General features: G+C 36.5%; 1 protein-coding gene across 5 annotated transcripts in view; it reads left to right on the top strand.

Moving 5' to 3' along the window:
- slc12a7b (solute carrier family 12 member 7b) overlaps positions 1-19,922 on the top strand; it is a 162,469-nt gene that overhangs the window by 43,103 nt on the left and 99,444 nt on the right. Inside the window, exon 1 of one of the 5 annotated variants that reach the window (XM_069191101.1) lies at positions 12,254-12,400. The exons of the other annotated variants lie outside the window; for them this stretch is intronic. Coding sequence (XP_069047202.1) covers positions 12,280-12,400 — 121 coding nt within the window. The 5' untranslated portion in view covers positions 12,254-12,279. Of the gene's footprint in view, positions 1-12,253; positions 12,401-19,922 lie in introns of those variants that run through there. 5 annotated transcript variants of the gene reach the window in all.

Here is a 19,922-nt window from a genome sequence, read left to right as displayed (position 1 = left end):
AAAGGAATGTGGCTGTTATGGCGGGAGTTCCTGATCGGGTTGATGGTCTGGGGGGTGTTTCTGGCTCGGGCAAGGGCCCTGTCAATCACACTGCTGGGGTATCCTCTGTTGATGAAAAAGGAGTACATTTCAAGGGCTTGGTTCTCGAAGTCAATGTCGTCGCTGCATAATCGTTGTAGCCTAAGGAACTTAAAAATAGCTGATGCTGATCCAGGTTTCCTTAAACTCAAAACCATTCTGACTGTATTAAGTTTATATAATTTATAAAAAGCTATTATGTTTTAACCTTTTCCATGAATACTTGCTGTTGTTATTTCAGTAAAAAAAGTATACTTTTTAGAATTCGCTAAAAGGGAATATAATATGGAATCACGTAACTAAATAAATAAATGATATTGATTTAAGGATCTCAATATGATATATTTATATAGCTGGTAGTATTACCGTATTCCACTTTCTTTGTAAACATCTGCATTAAGTCTTTGACTCATTCACTCGTGATTACTTTTGAAACATTTTAATTTGTCCATTTCAGCTATATTTCTGAGCAGCGTGCTGGTACAGTGGGTTTGGTGCATGCCTCTCACTGAGAAGGTCTGTGTTCATTTTCCACTCAGGGCACAAGTTGTCCTTTTAACAAAGAAAGACTTCTTTTTAAAAAATAAAATAGTAAATATTATGTGTACTATATTGACTTTTTTATTATTTTTGTTTCACAACATGTTCAATGTTGAATGATATTAATAAAAACATGATTCCTGTCAACAGTGGGAGTAAAAACCAGTCCAACCGGTTTAACTAAATTCAAAATACTTTATTCTTCCCAGTGTGGCAATTTAAAACAAGCTTTTACAACAAGCCTTAAAATAAAATTGTATATATTATAACCGAGAATAACAAAGTGGTATTAAAAAGACCACTTAAACTGAACTATAATAAAGTATCTGATCATTATTAACAATATTATTTTTTTAATAATAATCATCTCAAACTTCTTGTATTTCGTTCAGGGTCATTTGTTTTCTCCAGTTTTCATAACCTTCACTTTCTTATTAAAATGCCTATTTATGAGACACAATGCTTGAGGTGTCATTAACTTTGTGAACAAATAACATAGAGCCTTTAAACCATAGGCATCTTATATATTGTGATTTGTGAAGATTTTCACAGCTTTTATTTAAACACCATTCAAAAGCTACTGTACAGTATGTGTGCAAAACACCAGACCATATAAAGCAGAATAACACAGACTTATTGGGTTCAACCTCTCTTTAATTTGAGAAACTCTTTCTGTATTTTCTGTCTTTACTCAGATAAGAATAAACTATAGATGCAGCCATTCAAAATGGGTAATGTAATGGGTAATTTAAAGATCTAAAAAAAATTATATAGCTGGTATTATTACAGTAGTCCACTTTTTTGTAAACATGTTTTTATTTTTAATTTGACTCATTCACGCATAATTACTTTCAAAACATTTTTAAGCTTTTAGTTTCAGGTCTGTTTTTGAGAGGCCTAATAGCACAAATAGTTCATCAATAGGAGTGCTGTATAGCAGAACTGAGTTCATTATCTGCTTAGGGCAGAAGTTTTTCTTCTAACAAACAAAGACTTTAAAAAAATAAAATAGTGAATATTATTTACACTATATTAATTTGTTTTCTTAAATATTATAACATATTCAATGTTAAGTGATATTAATAATGAAATAACTTGAATGAGCAAACGTGAATACTGTCAATCAGTGGGAGTAAAAACCACTTCAACCGGTTTAATTCAATTCAATTCAAAACACTTAATTCAGTGGGGCAATTTAACACAAGCCTTTACAACAGGCCTTAAAATGAAATCGTATATATTATATTTAGAATCGAGAATAACAAAGCGGTATTAAAAATACCACTGAAACTATAATAATGTGTCTGATCATTAATTTAATAATAATATTTTCAAACTTCTTGTATCTTTTTCAGAGTCATTTGTTTTCTCCAGTTTTCACAACCTTCACTTATTAAAATGCCTATTTATTAGACACGATTTTTAAGATGTCAGTAACTTTGTGAAAAATGACACAGAGCCTTTAAACCATAGGCATTTTAAAGATTGCGATTTGTGAAAATTTTCACAGCTTTTATTTAAACAATATCTAGTACCTGGTATTACATTTTTAGAAACCTTAGTTTGAATAAAGCAGATCCCAAGTGTAAGCGACTTCATAACAGGAGAACGGATAATGCTACATTTTTATGCATCAATTGAAGCATTCTGAAGTCTTTCAAAAACATAAAAATGTAACATAATATTGGATGGTACGATGGACAACTGATTCTTTTAATTAAAAAAAAATAAAAAATAGGCAACAATAACGTGTCTAAAATAGACATTGCATGATTTTAAAATCCATTAAAAAAGGGTGTAGATAGTTAAAAACAGGTGATTTTTCTTCCTCATGATCAGCTTAGAATCTCTGTGTAAGCTGTAAGTTTTTTAAAACATTTTAAACACTTTAATTTTGTAAACATAACACACATTTCCTACTGTGGTGTGAAGCAGCACACCACCCACTGAGCTCCATCAGAGAAGAGGCGTCACTGAGAGGAGCTGTGGACCTCAGCAATGCTGCTTATGGCACTGAACATGTCTGCCTTTAAAATAGTAAATATTATGGACACTATATTGAATTGCTTGGTATTTCTAAATATCACAACATATTCAAAGTTAAATTATTAATAAAAACATATAATTTGAAATTGCTTGTATTTTTAAATAGTATTTTGTTCAGAGTGATGTGTCTGTTTTCACAACCTTCAATTTATTAAACACATTTTTGAAACAGGGGGTTCTAGACCTCTCCCTCTGTTTTTTCTGTTTTCACACAGATAAGAATAAACTACATATGCTAATCTTTCCACAGGCAGAAAGATGTTCTGTGCTCAATAGCTCTTTCGCCACAGTACTCATTATCTTACATTTTTAAGCATCAGTCGAAGCATTCTAAATTCTGTCAAAATCGTAAAAAAATGAACTAAATATTGTTGGTGAGATTGCTTTCTGTCCTGGATAAGGCAGTTATAAAATAGATAGACTGGTGAATTTACACTTGTAAAAACGTTCCTATTTTAGAAGAAGGGGGGAGTCCCCATTACCTGTAAAGAGCTTTCCATGGAATGTCCAGAAAAGCGCTATATAAGTGAAAGCAATTATTATTATTATTATTATTATTATTATTATTATTATTATCATCTAAAGCTCCATCAGATAAATTTTAAATTAGCTGTTTGTGAGATTCACCTACTTTTCATACTTTTGAAAAAGTACCTTTCTCTCCAGGAAACTCATCAAAGGTTAGTTTTTTATAAGTCTGAAACTTGGATGGTATGTCTCAGCGACTCTACCCCGCCCCTGCCAGATCTCTCCTCCCACTTTTCCACACACGCCAATCACAGGAAGTCAGATACACGTACTCTATACTGAAACAGTAGCGCATACAGCAATGAACAGCAGTGTGATGTATACTGTATAAATATTAATATATACTATTTATATCTGAATATATAGAGTATTTGTGTAATATTTTTCTTAATCCAAATATAAAAAGTTAAATTAATCGTTGCTGAAACCTGTGAAAGTGGCACATTGCATTTGCAGCAAGCTATAATAACAAACTGTTTCTACACATGAGGCATACTGCTGAGCTGTTTTCCGATTACTGGCAATTGTTGAAATAACCCTTCTTCCCTCCTTAGTTTAGTTTAAAGAATTCCGTGAAGAAATCTTTGCTCATGAAAACATCACACAGATACAGATGCAGACCTCGTTTACTCTTTACTCTTTACAAATTATTAAATCTTTTCACTAACAACCAATGCACCACGAGTGCCCCTGTTGGTCATTTTGGCCAGCCAATCATGTACCAAGGTACAACGCAGTGACCTTTGGGTAATTGCGTGCGGTACAGGGTTGTACCATGCATTTTGATTGGTTGCATCTGTACTTCCTAATGACATTACACCTGGAAAGATTATACATTTTAATAATTTAAATTTTTTTAGAAATTTTAGATCCGTTCCATCTATACAAACGCCACAAACTATTCTCGATTGTATCTCTTTATATAAATGAAATGTATTACCTAAAGAATAGAGTGACACAGTGGTTAGCATGCTTATTGTATCGTTTTTCAGAAATACAACACTAGCACCAGATGTCTCAGTGGCTTTCAAATTTATGCATGTAAATCTTTGAACTACACAGAGGTTAGCATTGCTGTGCCCTGTGATTGACTGGTGTTACTTCAAGGGAGTATCCTGCCTTGCACCTGTTGCTTGCTGGGATAGGCTCAAGCTCCCCTGTACTAGATAGAGATCAGAAAATGGATGGAACTAATGATACCAAGTAACTATAGACAGTGATAAAAAACCACTATGAGATGTCAGCAGTTACTCACTGAAGATACATTGTAAGTGCTGCCTTAAGGAAACAGCCTTTCCACCTCTCTGGCACATCTGTATATATAGCTAGTTTGTTATTTAAACAAAACTAGTCTGGAGATGTGTTTTGCTCATTCAGTGCTACATTTGGGGCACTTCTGTAGAATTGACTTGCTTGCTTTTCAAAGTTCTGGGACGCAAATGCAGTGCACTTATTCTCTATGTATGTATTTTTACAAATTGGTGGTGTAATAAATTATAAATGTGTAAAATAAATCATATTGAATCAATATGAAAATCAGATCCTGACATCAGGTTACTGTTCTTAAAATGAGTCATTTCATTGCATAAAATCAAGGATTACAGAACATTATGAGGCATGTGTGCTATTTAATTCTCTGTCAAAGTCTGATAATAGATAATAAAACACAAACCTAGACAAAACCAATATAAAAAAAGTAAATTCTACTACTAAATAGATACTGTAAGTACAGCCATTGGATTTTAGAATCCTTCTGTATGTATTTAAGACTTAGAAAATTCTGGAATTCTGCCCCTATGGTCTTAAGATCTTGTGTCCTAACAAATACAGATCATACCCAGGACTTAATCTCTCTCTCCAAAACACTGATGTCCACAAGTGAATTTCCCCATTCTAATAATGCATCACTAATATAGGACAGATATTTTTTTGTCCTGAGGATTCCACAATATAGCAAATAAGAATTTCCTAAAAAAAATAATACTGCAAGCTCTCCTGTAATAATACTTACTCTTAACATTACTCAACCTGGTTAGAAAGGAGTTTTAATGATGAAGAAAAAAGGTCATAATTATCCTTCTTCTTTTAATGTGTTTTACTCTTTTCTGTATCTCTGTTTCTGTATTTCTGCTGTGGTCCATCCCTATGGAGCTGTTTTAATTACCTTCCTAGGACAGTGGACAGTCATGCTTGAAAATGTATTGTGTAATATTGCTGTTCTAATGATTTACTGTGCTGTTTATTGTGCAGTGAATCAAATACAACAAAACAATATCCATTTTTCAAAATGTTCAGAGTAATTTACTCAAAGCAAACTTTGCTTATCTTGCTGAAACAGACTACCCCTCCCAATCACGACTTTTATTTTATTTTTTAAATGAGCGAATGTGTTTATTTACTTTTATCCAGTCAACGATGATGATCAGTGTTCTTAATGTTACACATTGTATTTGTTTTGTGTTGATCTAGTAATTTACATATTGATATCTTAGGAAAGTCAAAAGGACTTGTTTTGAACTGTAGCCTTAGAACACAGCAAAAACCAAGTACATTCAAAATGACATTAAAAAGTAACAAGAAAAATTAAATCTGACTGAATTACTTCCCAGTGGGCTGTGAATTTGGAGGAAGAAACAAAAGCAAAGCTATAACAATGGCAATTATTTTGCTTAATTATTATTATTTCTTTCATATGTGCCAGTTTCCTAACACATTAACAGCTTTTGTATAGTATATCTCACAATAACACATTAATTAAGTCTTTCTTGGTCTTTGTGATCATTTTTAAAGAACACCAATGTAGCACTGTGATAATAAAGCCTTACTATCTGTTTTGAATGTGGTTTTGAGAACTTTTGTGAGAGTCTAGGATAGCTCACCATGTGGTATTACCTTCTCTGTCCAGTTCCATCTGGCATAATGCATGCTACAGCTTTACAGCTTGCTCTGCACTGGACTCACAACACTGTTAATATCTATAGTAAAGTTGAATTTCTTGGTGAGGTCTGAGTTACAGGAGACTTTTAGCCCATGTATAAAAGGATACAATTTCTGTGATAACATCAGACTGCCTAATCATGTAATTTGTCCTCTAATTTAAATGCTAGAAATTGGATTTGCTGCATCCTTTTCTAATTTAAATTTCTGAGCTGACCCAACATACCAGTGTAGTTGTTGGGATCTGAACTCCTAGGTCCCATAAATATGTCCTACAAGCAGCATACAGTATGTGTTTTGTGCATTTTATTGTGTATCTTTACTTGTATATCTTTATTTTCATATTCTCGTTCTGTTTTTCTTTTCTGCTTTCATCAGGTAAACATTGGGGAGAAATCCACTGTACCCAGGCTGGTAGATTTTGTTTATTCCCAGTTGAGCTCTTTGGTGCACATGCACTGTCACTATATGTTCAAAGTTAAAGTCAACTTTATTGCCAAACCAACCCTTTGTGTTGTTTGGAATTTTTTGAGGTGCACTGAAACTTCACTTAAACTATCAGATATGCAAAAAGTCAGTGATACAAAAAAGAAGAAAAAAACTAAATTACATGATACAGGTTTTGGTTGCCACTATAGGCACAAAACAGGCATGTCCACCATCTCACATGCCAAACAGGCTTTCTCTTAAAACTGGTCTTTCTCCATTGGACAGTCCCCTCTGGATTTGGTGTACTTCTCTGTCCTTTCTGGACATTTATTATTCTCGATTCCCTCCAGGATCAATGTGGAAAACCCTCCCCTACTCAGGATAACTAAAGCTGTAGCCCACTAGTCTGCTTTCTCTTTCACAGTGCAGAACGTGATCTATTCTCTCTCATTTGCGTCAACTCTGCAGTTAAGCTGACATGCTACTCTGTAAACATCAGTTCTACACACATCTGTGTTATGTCTGCTGCTTCCTTGGACAGTATGTGTGATGGGAGATCTTGGGAGATCGCTACTCCAGGAAAGTACTCAGGATGTTCTTAAAGACCTCCCACAGCTGAATTGTAAGCTCCATTCAGCTTTGGTTGCCTAGCAACGCTTACCCCGTGATGAAAACTCTGCTCCTCAGGGACTTCATGCCCTGGATAGCATTACAGTATAATACACAAATATAATACAATGCTAAATTACAGTGAAGACAGAAATCCATTCAATCGAGTGCACAATACTTCACTATGTGGAATATTTTAAATTCCTCATAGTAAAATTACTAAAACACAATTATGTATTAGAGACTGAATAGTCTCAGGACAGGCGATCTACTGGAACCTCTCTGTTATAGATTTGATACATCTTCAACTTTTTCCCACTGGAATAAGCTCAAACAAGGGAAAAGGTGGGTGGGAGTGGTAATAAATAATCCTTAGAGTTTTATATGATTTAAACTTATGGCATATATGGAAGCAACAGTTATTTTAGAAGCTGTGGGGACCACTCTTTCAAGCAGTTTTCTCTCCTGAGGGGTTAGGTTCCCAAACCAGACGTCAACAGAAGAAGCTGACATGCTCTCATTTGTTGCCCTGTAAAAATGGCCTATGGCTTGCTGAGGCACACCAAACTTTCTCAGCTCCCTGAGAAAATAGTCTGTGATGAGCTTTTTTCTCTATATGGTGTACATTGGCTTTCCATTTAAAGGTAGAGGAGCTTGTTGTGCCAGGAAACTTAAACGTATATATCCTCACCACTATCTGACTCTCAATCAGAAGACATTGAATTTTGATTCTTGTCACATCTCAAATCAAAGACTACCTCAAACTATAATAACTTTGGTTTTACTTATAGTGAGCTGGAGATTGTTTTGGCTGCAGCAGTGACCTCCTTCCTGTTAGGAGATTCATTGTTTTTTTTATTAGCCCTAGGTAGTACCATCTGCATTCATTTCACTAATTTCACTGATTCGGTGGTATAATGCAGAAATGGTGATGTCTTGGTGATAGCAGCCTTGGTTGGCACCCAGATTTAAAAACGTGAGAGTTTCTTATGTAACTTGACCACCTGCCTCCTTTCTGATAAAAATCCAGGTATACATTGGTTGACTTATACCCATGTAAGCTTCTGGGGGACGATTGTGTTAAAGGCCAAGCTGTAATCTACAAACAAGACCCTTGCATGTGTACTGTACATGGGGCCACAAGGTGCTATAAAATGGAGTGGATGCACAGAGAGACTACAACCTTAACAGACTTGTTCACCCTTTATGGGGCTAAATGACACATTAAAGTATTTATTACAAAAACATTGTTATTGAATGTCAGCTTACATATGATTTTAATTGCACTGGAAGTCACAGTAGGCAGATGAAAAATATTTGATTGAGTTTACACACTCGAATTGTTTATAGGATCAGAAGTTTAGCTCTGCAGAAGATAGTTTTCTGAAAAAATAATGTATGATATTATGTTTTTTTAACTAATTTCCAGTGTGTATACATAAGCATTATGCCTGCTGATTGCTTAGTGGGACCGAAGGGGGGCGCCCACCCTGTGGTCTGTGTGGGTCCTAATGCCCCGATATAGTGGCGGAGACACTATACTGTTGTGAGCGCCATCTTTTGGATGAGATGTTAAACCAAGGTCCTTGCTTGCGTTTGGTTCTCTTATGAGGAAAGACACAGAAGTCCATCTACAAGCAAAGAAACCGCTTCAGTGTCTCAAACCAATAACCCAAAATCCAAACCCAAACTAAAAAAGAGAAAATATAGCAGTGAGTACCTGGCTCTGGGCTTTACATGTGTAGGAACTGAGAATGAGCCACTGCCGCAGTGTGTTGTGTGTTACGAAGTGTTATCAAATTTTTCAGGGTAAAGCAGTGACGATTGTTCATGTCCAAAGTAAAATAGAAACCACAATAAAGAAACTGGAAATATGGGCCAAACGTATCGACCAGTGAAACTACGACTCATTTGAAAATTTGTCTGAACTGCACGACTACTTCCCGGCTCCAGATGTTTGGTTCGGCTGGATTGAACATCCTTTTGTAAACCTATGCAGAGGCCCTTGCAAATTTGAGCGAAAAGGAGCAAGACAGCCTTTGTGGACCTAACCTGTGACAGTGCTTTGAAATTGATTTTTTCACAGAAACAGATTTTTGGCTTCATGTTACTTTGGAGTATCCGGATCTTTTGGACAAAGCATTGAGATTTTTTGTGCCAATTCTGACAACATATCTTTGTTAAACTGGATTTTCAGCGCTTGTGGCACTAAAGACCAAATACAGGAGTAAGCTTAAGCTTGAGCCAAACCTCCGCTTGCAGCTTTCCTCTCTGCAGCCTGACATCCAGCATTTGGTGTCTGTCAAACAGCACCTCTAACTAAGTGATCCAGAAAGAAGGTGCGTGTGTTTACTGCCAGGCTAGTTGTAGGCTATTGAGTGACTGTGCACCTTCATTTTGAATATAATGTAACAGATGGGGAGTTAACATCTACTTCTGTTTTATAATTGTTTTGATAGTTATTGTGCATATTTTTGTTTCTCAGCATCTTCATAAGTTCATTGGCACAGAAGGCTACCCCGCACTTCTGGATAAATTTTCAGTTCATTTTGATTCCGCCTATTCAAGTTTTGTTTTTGACAAGGCTAGCGTTTATTGCGTGAGATATCATAATAAAGAAAGAGCAGTTCTCATAATAAAGAAAGAGCAGCCTTAGTTTTTACAATATTTTTATTTTAATGGATTTTATTTATTTATTTTTTGTGAGGTGCTGACTGGACTCCTTCTGTAATCAATAAAAGGTCTTTGTAAAGCCATGTTTGTAGCTTGTACAGTGCCCTCCAGAATAATTGGCATCCTTGGTAAAGATGAGCAAAAAAGGCTATGAAAAAATGTCTTTATGTCTTTTCTTGTGTATCAGCGTGATCTTGCACTGAAAATATGAGAGAAATCTAACCTTTCAGTGAGGTAAATTTATTCAAAGAAAAAGAAAGCCATTTTTCTCAAAAAACCAAGTTTCATAATTATTGGCACCCCTAGAAATTCCTATGAACAAAATCTAATTGACATATATTCCCATTCATATTTTATGTTTTTTAAGCACAGCTTTAGGAACTCTTAAGTGGTCATCCATGACTTCCTGTTTCACTGGGGTAAAAATATGAGGTAACATGCAGGCAAAACACCCTTAGTCATTCATCAACATGGGGAAGACAAGAGAATACAAAAATGAAATGAGACAAAAGGTTGTTGACCTTCATATATCAGGCAATGGCTATAAAAAATAGATTCACACCTGAAAATACCCATCTCCACTATCAGGGCAATAATTAAGAAGTTTCAAACAACTGGAGCCCTGACAAACCTGCCTGGAAGCTCCACACACAATGAGGAAAATGGTTCGAGAGGAAAAACTTGCTCGAAGGATCATAGTTGGACAATTGCAGTTGGTTGGTTGCATCCTGGGTTCTCCAAGTTTCCAAAACTACAATTAGACGCCACCTCCATGCCAACATACCATTTGGAAGGCTTGCCAGAAGAAAGCCTCTGCTGCCATCAAACCACAAATGTAAGTGCCTGGAGTTTGCTTAACATCACTGGAACTTTGATTTGAACTGGGTTCTATGGTCAGATGAGACAAAAATAGAGCTTTTGGGCAACGAACACCAGAGGTGGGTTTGGCATAAAAAGAGTCAAGGTCATGCAGAAAATAACCTAATCCCCACTGTGAAGTATGGTGGTGGATCTGTGATGTTGTGGGGCTGTTCATCTTGCAAAGGCCCTGGGAATCTTGTTAGCATACATGGCATCATGGACTCCATCGAGTACCAGGAGATTTGCCTCTGTCTGCCTCTGCCAGGAGGCTAAGACTGGGTCATGGTTGGATCTTCCAGCAGGACAATGATCCAAAGCATACCTCCAAATCCACACAGAAATGGTTCACTGACCACAGAATCAAGCTTTTGCAGTGGCCATCCCAGTCCCCTGCCCTAAACCCCATTGAAACCCCGTGGGGTGAGCTGAAGAGGAGAGTCTACAAGCAAGGACCAAGGACTCTGAAGGATCTGGAGAGATTTTGTATGGAGGAGTGGTCTCAGATCCCTTTATATGTGTTTTCCCACTTCATCCAGCATGATAAGAGAAGACTCAGTGCTGCTATCTTGGCAAAGGGAGGGTGCACAAAGTACTAAATGCAGGGGTGCCAATAATTGCGACACATGTTTTTGAGAAAAGTTTTAATTTTTTTATGAGAATTTTGTTTTTCTTTGAATAATTTTAAAACACTGGAAGGTTAGATTTCCTCTCATATTTTCAATGTAAAATCAAGCTGATAACCAACACAGGCATGTTTTCAAAGCCTTTCTTGCTCATCTTTACCAAGGGTGCCAATAATTCTGGAGGGCACTGTATATGTGTATTTTTCCTGATTACCGGTGTCGGTAAGGCTACTGAATGAGGTATAGCGCTAGTCCATTTCAAAACGGTGAGGCTGGCCTGGTCCTTGTATGGGCCACGGAAGTTGATATGGTTGGTCATAAGGGCTGCAAGCTGTAATAGGTTGGGAACCTCTGATCTAAAGGTTAAAAGGTTTGCTTTGCATCTGCAGACCCATTAGGTGGAACCTAACCGTAGAACTGTGTCCAAGTTCCACTGGCTTAATAGAAATCAGTGATAAGCAGCTCAGTACTTTCAGTTTTTCTTTAATTCTGTGTTGCCCTTTTAAAGTTAGCAGTTGTCCAAGATTTGTTCTGAGTGGTTTGTGTCTTTAAATTCCTGAAAAGGATACTAACGCACACCTGAGCGGCAGGTTTTGTGCAGATACAGACATCTTCCTTGTTTGAAAACAACTGCTTGAAAGGCAGGGATGTTGTTTTGGGACCAAATGCTGTTACTAAAAGCATTTTGAACCGAGGTTGCCATCACGTTTGATGAGGCGTGTGCCAGAGGAGTAGGGAGCTCAGTAAAGAAAATGTACTGTATGATCACATTCAGGTTAATTTCCACAACCACAAGGCTTGTGAGCTTCAGTACCCTCCTCCCTTTGCTGCACTGATCAGGAATCAGGATCTCAGGAACTGGTGCCGTGCCATCTCCCTCAGCATTGCAAAAGCTGTGTCTTATCACTGAGCCTCAGTTCACTGAGCTCCTTACAGTGTGAGGGATATTCATCACATGCCTGGGAAACACCTGCTCACTGCATCTTCCTCATTTCTGGTCACATCATCTGAGCTGACCTACACTCAGCCTTGCAACATGACTGAGCACGATGTAGGGGAGAGTGGAGCCCAGCTGGGTGAGTCCTTGCCTAGAGAGCCACTGCTCTTTTCTTCCATAAGTTTTCTCTGTAGAACAGTCTTTCTGGTAGCTGAGGTGTCTTTTAGATAAACTGGACTCCATCTCTTACTAGTTATATAGATATTTTGTATATATATGTTTACACTGTTGCTTATATATTTACCTGGTTTGACTTCATTTCAGTGTATGACTGTTGAGACCAGATTCACCGTGTTATATAAAGGGATTACAGTAATAGCAGCAATTCACAAACACACTCATCCCAACATCCTGTTAGTTAGGCAGCTTATAAGTCTGAAAGAGTTAGGCTTTAGTATTTAAAAATAGCAAATGCAGCCATTTAATACAATAGACACTTTCCGAATTAGTGTTACCTGATGCTTATATACTATCTGCTGGGCTGATTTTTGTTGTTTTATTTATTTTGAAAACAATTCCTGTAAAACACACTTCAAAGTTTTATTCCTAAACACACTTCTTTAACATCCTGAAGTGGCACTGGTAAGGACTTAGTTTAATGTAATAATGTAAATATCCCATGTCTGGCAAAGCTTCTTTACTTTGACAATCCTTAAATATTGAAGTTAGGATTGTTTCCATTAACACAGTAGCTTTTTATGCATTGTTGTCCCACCAACACAGAAGGGTGGATGATGCAGAGATACAAAGCAGTACCTAGCATGTGAGTAAAAAATCCTGCTACTTTATTGCCTCTCCCTTCCATCTGTAGATAACAGTAGTCACATAAGCAACAGCAATTTACTGTCAAGTGAGCTTTCAGTGCTGTCTGCTTATTAAGTGTAATTTACTGTGCTTTGCTGAAATGCCTGATTTAAGGAGTACATACCTATTTTAAAAGTGCTGCTTAAAATGTTCATAACTCCAGAAACATCAGATTTAGTTTTCCACATTTTTGCAGCTGTTTCCATTCATGTGATACTAATGACATCCTCTTTCTCAGATCTGTGCTGTGAGCTGATTATTCCTTTGAAGCCATAACTTCTCTGTAACACACCACAGCTAGGGCTTAAAATGACCACATTTTAATTGTAATTATCAAAGGTAGAATTAAAATGAAACTTAAAAAGTAGGGGGTAATAGAGTTTATCTGTCAGTATTATGACTTCCTTACTGTGTTTAGTTTTAAAACTAGAACTAAAGCATATACAAACATCACAGCAACCAACCTTTTTATATATTAACCGCATTATTTTATCAAATGTAATTTGGTTAAGATCCCTTCTGATTAAGATTGAAAGATTAAATTATCCTAGATTGTTTGTTTGCTCTTTTGTACTATATTTGTAGCAGATGGCAACAGACCTTTCCTGTATTTATCAACAGAAAAATTGTTTTGTAATTTAAGAACTTAGGTTCGTTTTCCTTCACTTTATGTTATCTTCAGACTTTCTGTTTACAGCATTTTCATAGATGGACATAATGTTTTTCATACCCTCCACAGAATCACAAAAAAATCACAAAAATCCTCTTACTGCTTTTGATAGAGAGCATGATATTCCAAGTCCTGTATCTTAGTTTTCTTTTAAAAGATATGACCTTCTGATGATATTTGACACTTTGCATGTTCTCCTTAAAAAACACATTATCAAGAAACTGGAGTGAGGAGCTGTGTATGCATGCTTTGGCTACCTGCTTTTCAGAGTGGAATTAACCTTGAGAAACCGATTCCTTTTCTTACCAGGCTCTTTCTACCACAAACACTGATTATTATGTGTATGAAAAATGTGTATGGTTTGAATTGTTTGGTCTGTATTTCTTCTAATAAAATAAGTTTGTATTAATGCATGTTGTGTACATTTTGGGTTTCTGTAGGATTAGGAGAACATCTCTCAATGAGGGAAAATACAGTACAACTATGTGGACCGTAAGCAGTCTGTAATGGGCTTTGCATTATTTTAGATATCGGATTATTCTAAGACCCTTAATAGGTTCCGTACTTTATTGTCTGAACCAATCAAAACTTAAGTATGTATTTATCATAAAACTTTTTTCTAGCTAGCTCTGTATTCAAATATTTTAACATCATATGTAATGTAACCTTTCAGACTCTGACTTCATTTTCAATACATGTGGTGCCTTTTAGATCCCAGTAAGTGTAATGTCAATAGTACTTTTAGTTATCGAGGTGTAAATTGTGGTGGATGGTTTTGTTGTTAAATCTTTTATTGCAACAGACATTTCATATACTATATTTCCATCAAACATACAGAGGATTTGATATACTAACTATGCTTTTGATTTTTCAAACCAGACAAAAGCTGTGAATCACGTTGTGGGTTAACACAACTATTATCTTTTCTTGTGCTCTTGTGCTTAACAGCGATGGTGTTATGCTAGCCTGTGTGCCTCCACTGTTGACTTTCAGGGATTTCAAAGGAAATTCTGAGAATCCCAAGAATTTCTACTCACCTGCTAGCTTTGTGATATGAATGCTTGGAGATGCACACAAATCCCTGTGTGGAAGGACACGGGGCTGACATCCTGAGTGTTTAGATTTTAATGTACTATTGCATGATTACCCTCGCTGTAAGTGAAAACGTGGTCTTTGATTATCTTTACTTTCGATTGAACCTCTATTAATGTAGTAGGCCCTAACCTAATTTTAACTTAACAGTTAATAACTGCGGTATTGCACACCATGAATGTAGCAAAAGAAAAATCAGTAACTTGAGGCAGATTCAGGGACTTGAACTGGCAATCTCCTGGAATCAAGAACATCGCTTAAACTATTTTTACCTAAAATTACAACAGCTGTATAAAACAAGAACTCTGAAAACGTATCAATTTTAGACCTGTAAAACTTTGCAAATCAAGACACATGGAAATATGTGGTAAAATGTAATTTAATGTCTCTGAAGAGCAAGTAAACATACAGTGCTGTTTTGTACCTAGCTGCCCTTAATGGATGTGGCTATACCTGAACTACTAAGAGACTTTTTTTCCTTTAGAGTGTAACATGATAAAGATGAACCTGAGCTGATCTTTCACTAAGACAAACCTAACCCTAATTATTGTTATGCCTCTATGAAAAATGTACTGCAGTAAGTTTTTATGGTGTTTTCAATTTCTGTGGGCCCAACTGTATAACTGAGTAAAGATAAAGAAGTAATAATAATAAACTTTTAGTTTGATTTACTGTAGTATCCTTTAATTGTGGTATACCACAGTAAACGTTTATAATAGCAATATTTTAAGTTAATTTTAATGGAGTGCAGTGGCTTTCCAGTGCCCTGTTAAACATTCAGAAATGTAAGTGTATCACCTCATAAACTTCTAATAAAATATGAATATCCAGGTTAGATATTAACCTAGAGTCAGTTGTTTGGACTGAAAGATCTCCATAAAACTAAGTAGAATATAGGGGAATGTTCTTTTATTTTATTGACTTTAATTTAAACTCTGTTATTTTTACATTTGCTACACTATATATTGCTTGTTTGGACAGTGTAACATGAAGGAGAGAGGTTAAGAAAGCAGATGGAGAGATCAGTGTGATCATGGCCATCTGAGGTGAAAAGAGAAACTATGGCCTTGGAGAAATCTTTAATCTTCACAGCCCTAACATGTTCTCTAAAGCGGTCTTTGAGTCTCCTTCCGGTTTCCTCAACGTAGATAGCTGGGCATTTCCTGCAAGAGATACAGTAAACGAGGTTGCTGCAGGCACAAGATGTCGCCTGGGTGATCTGGAATTGTCCTGAGGGGCCTTGAATGAGTGTGGTGTTAGATATGTATTTGCAGGTGATGCTGCCAGCTCTACTGCAAGGGAAAGTGCCTGGTGTGGATAGTTGCTGAGGGCGGTCAAGGGAGCTGTGAACAAGAAGGTTTCACAGATTAGGTGGTCAGCGATATGAGATGATGGGGTGGTAGAAAGTGTGTTAGGGTGGAAGGGAAGCACCGAGGAATGCGGTTGTTAGGCTGGGGGTTCCTGATCAAGTTGATGGTCCGGGGGCTGTTTTTGATTTTTGTTTTTATCTTTGATTTAATTGATATGTGAAAGTTTTGTTGCATCAGATTTTAACACCATTAAGAAGTATGAGAAATATAATGTCAGTTATCATGGAAATACAAAATTGGTTGTCATCAGCATAAAAATTAAAACTGATGTTAAGCAGAGAGTGATGGGGAAATCCCAAAAAAACAACTTAAACTATTTTCTTAAACAAGAGAAAATAAATAGTGATGGCATTAGTGACTCTTGTCTGAGTCAGACAGGTGTCTAGTCCCAATTTGAAACATAACTTAACTGACTGCACCTTGATGGGAGAGGAGCTAGGTTAGAGGTTTTACAAATGTAGCATCCTTCATAATGTGAACAAATAGGTTATGCAGATAATATCGATGTGAAGAAGGTAGTTAAGTTAAGGTGTGGAGCCAGACTTCACACATTCATTTATTTTTGGTCTATCCAATTATAGCACATTGTTATAAAACAACTGAACATGCAGTCTATATTTTTTTAATCAGACTTCCCTGGTTTAAAATCAACACAAATTAGGAGAAACAAAATTAGGGTAGTTAACACAAAGGTGTATTCAGGAAGGATTTGAGATGTGGATTTGTGACCCTTACAACAACTGACTTTCTGAATAAGAGGCGCACACCTTTTGTGTTTTAAGTAGTACTGGTATGAAGGAGAAGCAGATTGCAACTTTCCTGCTTTAGCTGTAACTTTTATTTCTGTATCATGTTTTTACAGTGTTTAGAGGAAGTGGGCTGAGGAGCTTTTTTCTAGACCCATATTAGACAAGGACATCCTGACTTTCTGTATGATTACTGTGCAGCTTAGTTGGAAAGCTTCTTATTCTGACCATATGGATAGGCTAGTAAAAGTTAGAGATAAAAAAATAACAAGCCATAGTTCACTGAGCAGGAAGTGCCTTAACTACTTACGTTTACATAAGTAATCAATTGAAATTTACTGTCATTTTTGTGAGTGGTTAAAGGAAGCTTACTACAGTATAGTATAATTCATTTAGTAGTACAGTAACAGAAAGACATATTGTCAAAACATTTTTTATTGTGAGACATTTACTAGTTCTTGAAGGCTCATTTAATCTGTTGGTTAATAAACTGTCAACGTTAAGTTTAATAGGGAACATTGAAAAATGATCCTTTGTATGGCATTCCGGGCTATAGAAATCTGAATTACTAATGTTAATTTAATCACAGATCTAATGATCACATGATTTGCTTGTGGAAATTTCTCTCACGACTGCAAAAAATAAATGAAAAGTCCTTTTTGTACTACATATAGAAATAAATCATATTCAGATATGTTCTATATATATAAATATATATAAAATAAATGACTTTTTAATTGCTCAACAGCTTGATACAGATTATATTTACATTTTCTAGTGACATAATATCACATGTCAATATAACAACAATATAAAGGAAAAAAAGTGTGACTTCTTACAAACAATATGTGTAAATCTTGAAGTTAGATATTAAGGAAAATAAATTATATCTGAATGTTTGTAAAGGTGAACTTCTCATTAACAGATTTTTTAGCAGTATTAACATTTTCTTAACAGGTACTGTGAAATGTACTGTGTGATCAAAAGAATTATAGTATTTTTAGCTCCTTTCTGTGTGGCAAGGTGCTTTAATACTGACTCTCCTCCTGTTTAATCAGTTCAGTGATTAGATACTGTTACTCTTCTTCCAATGAAATCTTGAGAATTCATATTTCAGCTTCCTAGCATTAACAAGACAGTTCAAACCTGCCTAACCTAACAATACCAGTGGCTGTCCACTGGTGTAGGGGAAATTTCTGCAACTTGTCTGGGTTGTGCAGTTTGGTACTCAGAGGTACCTAAGAAATTTTGGAGGTTTGAAACCAGGAGCTCATACATGGTAGGGTAGTACATCTTAACCTTTTCAGCTTACAGCACACTTTTAACATCCCAAACTTTTTGCAGCACCCTTCGATTTTAAAGTACTTTTCATTATTATTGCAAGAAATAATATTTTAAACTTGAAACTATGCAATTTTGCTAAAAATTTGATTTATCTTTTTTGACTATTATAATACTTGTTTCAGTGCTGAAAAGAGCTGCAATAAAATGCTGAACTGATTTTTTAATTATGATAACTTCTGAATCTAACGCACACCTCAGATCCTTGTACAGCACACCACTGTGTCATGGCCCATATTTCAGAACATTCTTGTCTTATCCTGTCAATGTAGATGTCACGGATGTCTGGAAGGGCGAACCGTAGAAAGGCAGGAGAGTGTAAAAAGACCCATCTGTGTAGCGGCAGAACGGGGGATAAGCCCGGGCTCAGCAGCTCAGGAGTTGTATAGAAACCAATGCCCTCAGGCAGCGGATGTGGGGTGACCTGGTGCTAGGCAGGTCTCAGGATATCCGAACTTCAATGCTGAGCGAATGTGAATGAGAGACCCGGAAATATATAGCCCCAGAGAGAGAGACACCGGAAGGACAGCAAAGCATAGGAAACTAGGGACAGGACAGAGTAGGAGTGCTCTCTGGCTGCAGAAGGCATGACAGTTGACCCATCACCTTGTCACACAATGATATTACAGTAGTGTTTTTTCAATAATATTTACATAGAAATATATTCTGTTCTGCAGTTGAAGTCATGAAAGGAAACAGAAATGAGTCAAGCTATCCTGGTAGCAGTCGAGAGTTTCTTCAGTTTGCTAGAACATCTTGAGCTCTGACAGATGCCAGCATTGGTGACAGGTTGTCTTGTAAGTGGAAGAATGTGACATTGAACCTCAGCTGTTATGGCAGCTTGGGAAAAAGATGTCTAGTTCCTTTATCTAAAACACATTGGTAGTCTTTTGTAAATAAACATCGTAAGTGCCAGAAAACTGCTATGGACTTGTTGTGGAGACAAAACACAACAATACAACAATGCGCTTTGTGTTACATCCAAGAAAAACTAGATGTCCCAATTGGAATCACAAATAGGATGAATCCTATCACCCCTCATCTGTGAAATTCACAAATCCACCTTGGATTAGTATGTTTCATGGAGGCTGACTGTTCAGTGGATCTCTTTTTAATATCATATTCCAGAGAGGTCAGACTGTCTTTGTACTGTGTACTATGAGGGATGCATTTTTGTAAAAGTACATCAATCTTTAAATAATTCCACAGATGCTCAATTGGATTGAGGTCTGGGCTTTGACTGGGCCACTCCAGGACATTAACCTTTTTGGTTTTAAGCCACTCCAGTGTGGCTTTTGCTGTATGTTTTGGGTCATTGTCTGTTGGAAGATGAATTGTCTTTGCGGATTGCAGCACATTGCAGCACATTTTCCTCCAGGATTTTTCTGTACTTAGCTTCATCCATTTTTCCTTCTATCTTTATGAGCTTTCCGGTCCCTGCCACAGAGAAGCATCCCCAAAGCATGATGCTGCCACCACCATGCTACACTGTAGTGATGTTGCTCTCAGTGTAATGAAGTTACATAAAGTTCAATTTTGGTCTCAACAGACCATAGAATTTTCCTGTTGTGCATGTTG

Source organism: Lepisosteus oculatus, chromosome 6 (assembly GCF_040954835.1).
Source record: "Lepisosteus oculatus isolate fLepOcu1 chromosome 6, fLepOcu1.hap2, whole genome shotgun sequence".
Classification (NCBI taxonomy): Eukaryota; Metazoa; Chordata; class Actinopteri; order Semionotiformes; family Lepisosteidae; genus Lepisosteus; species Lepisosteus oculatus.
Note: the sequence above shows the minus strand (reverse complement) of the source record. Positions and strands in the feature narration are given on the sequence as shown.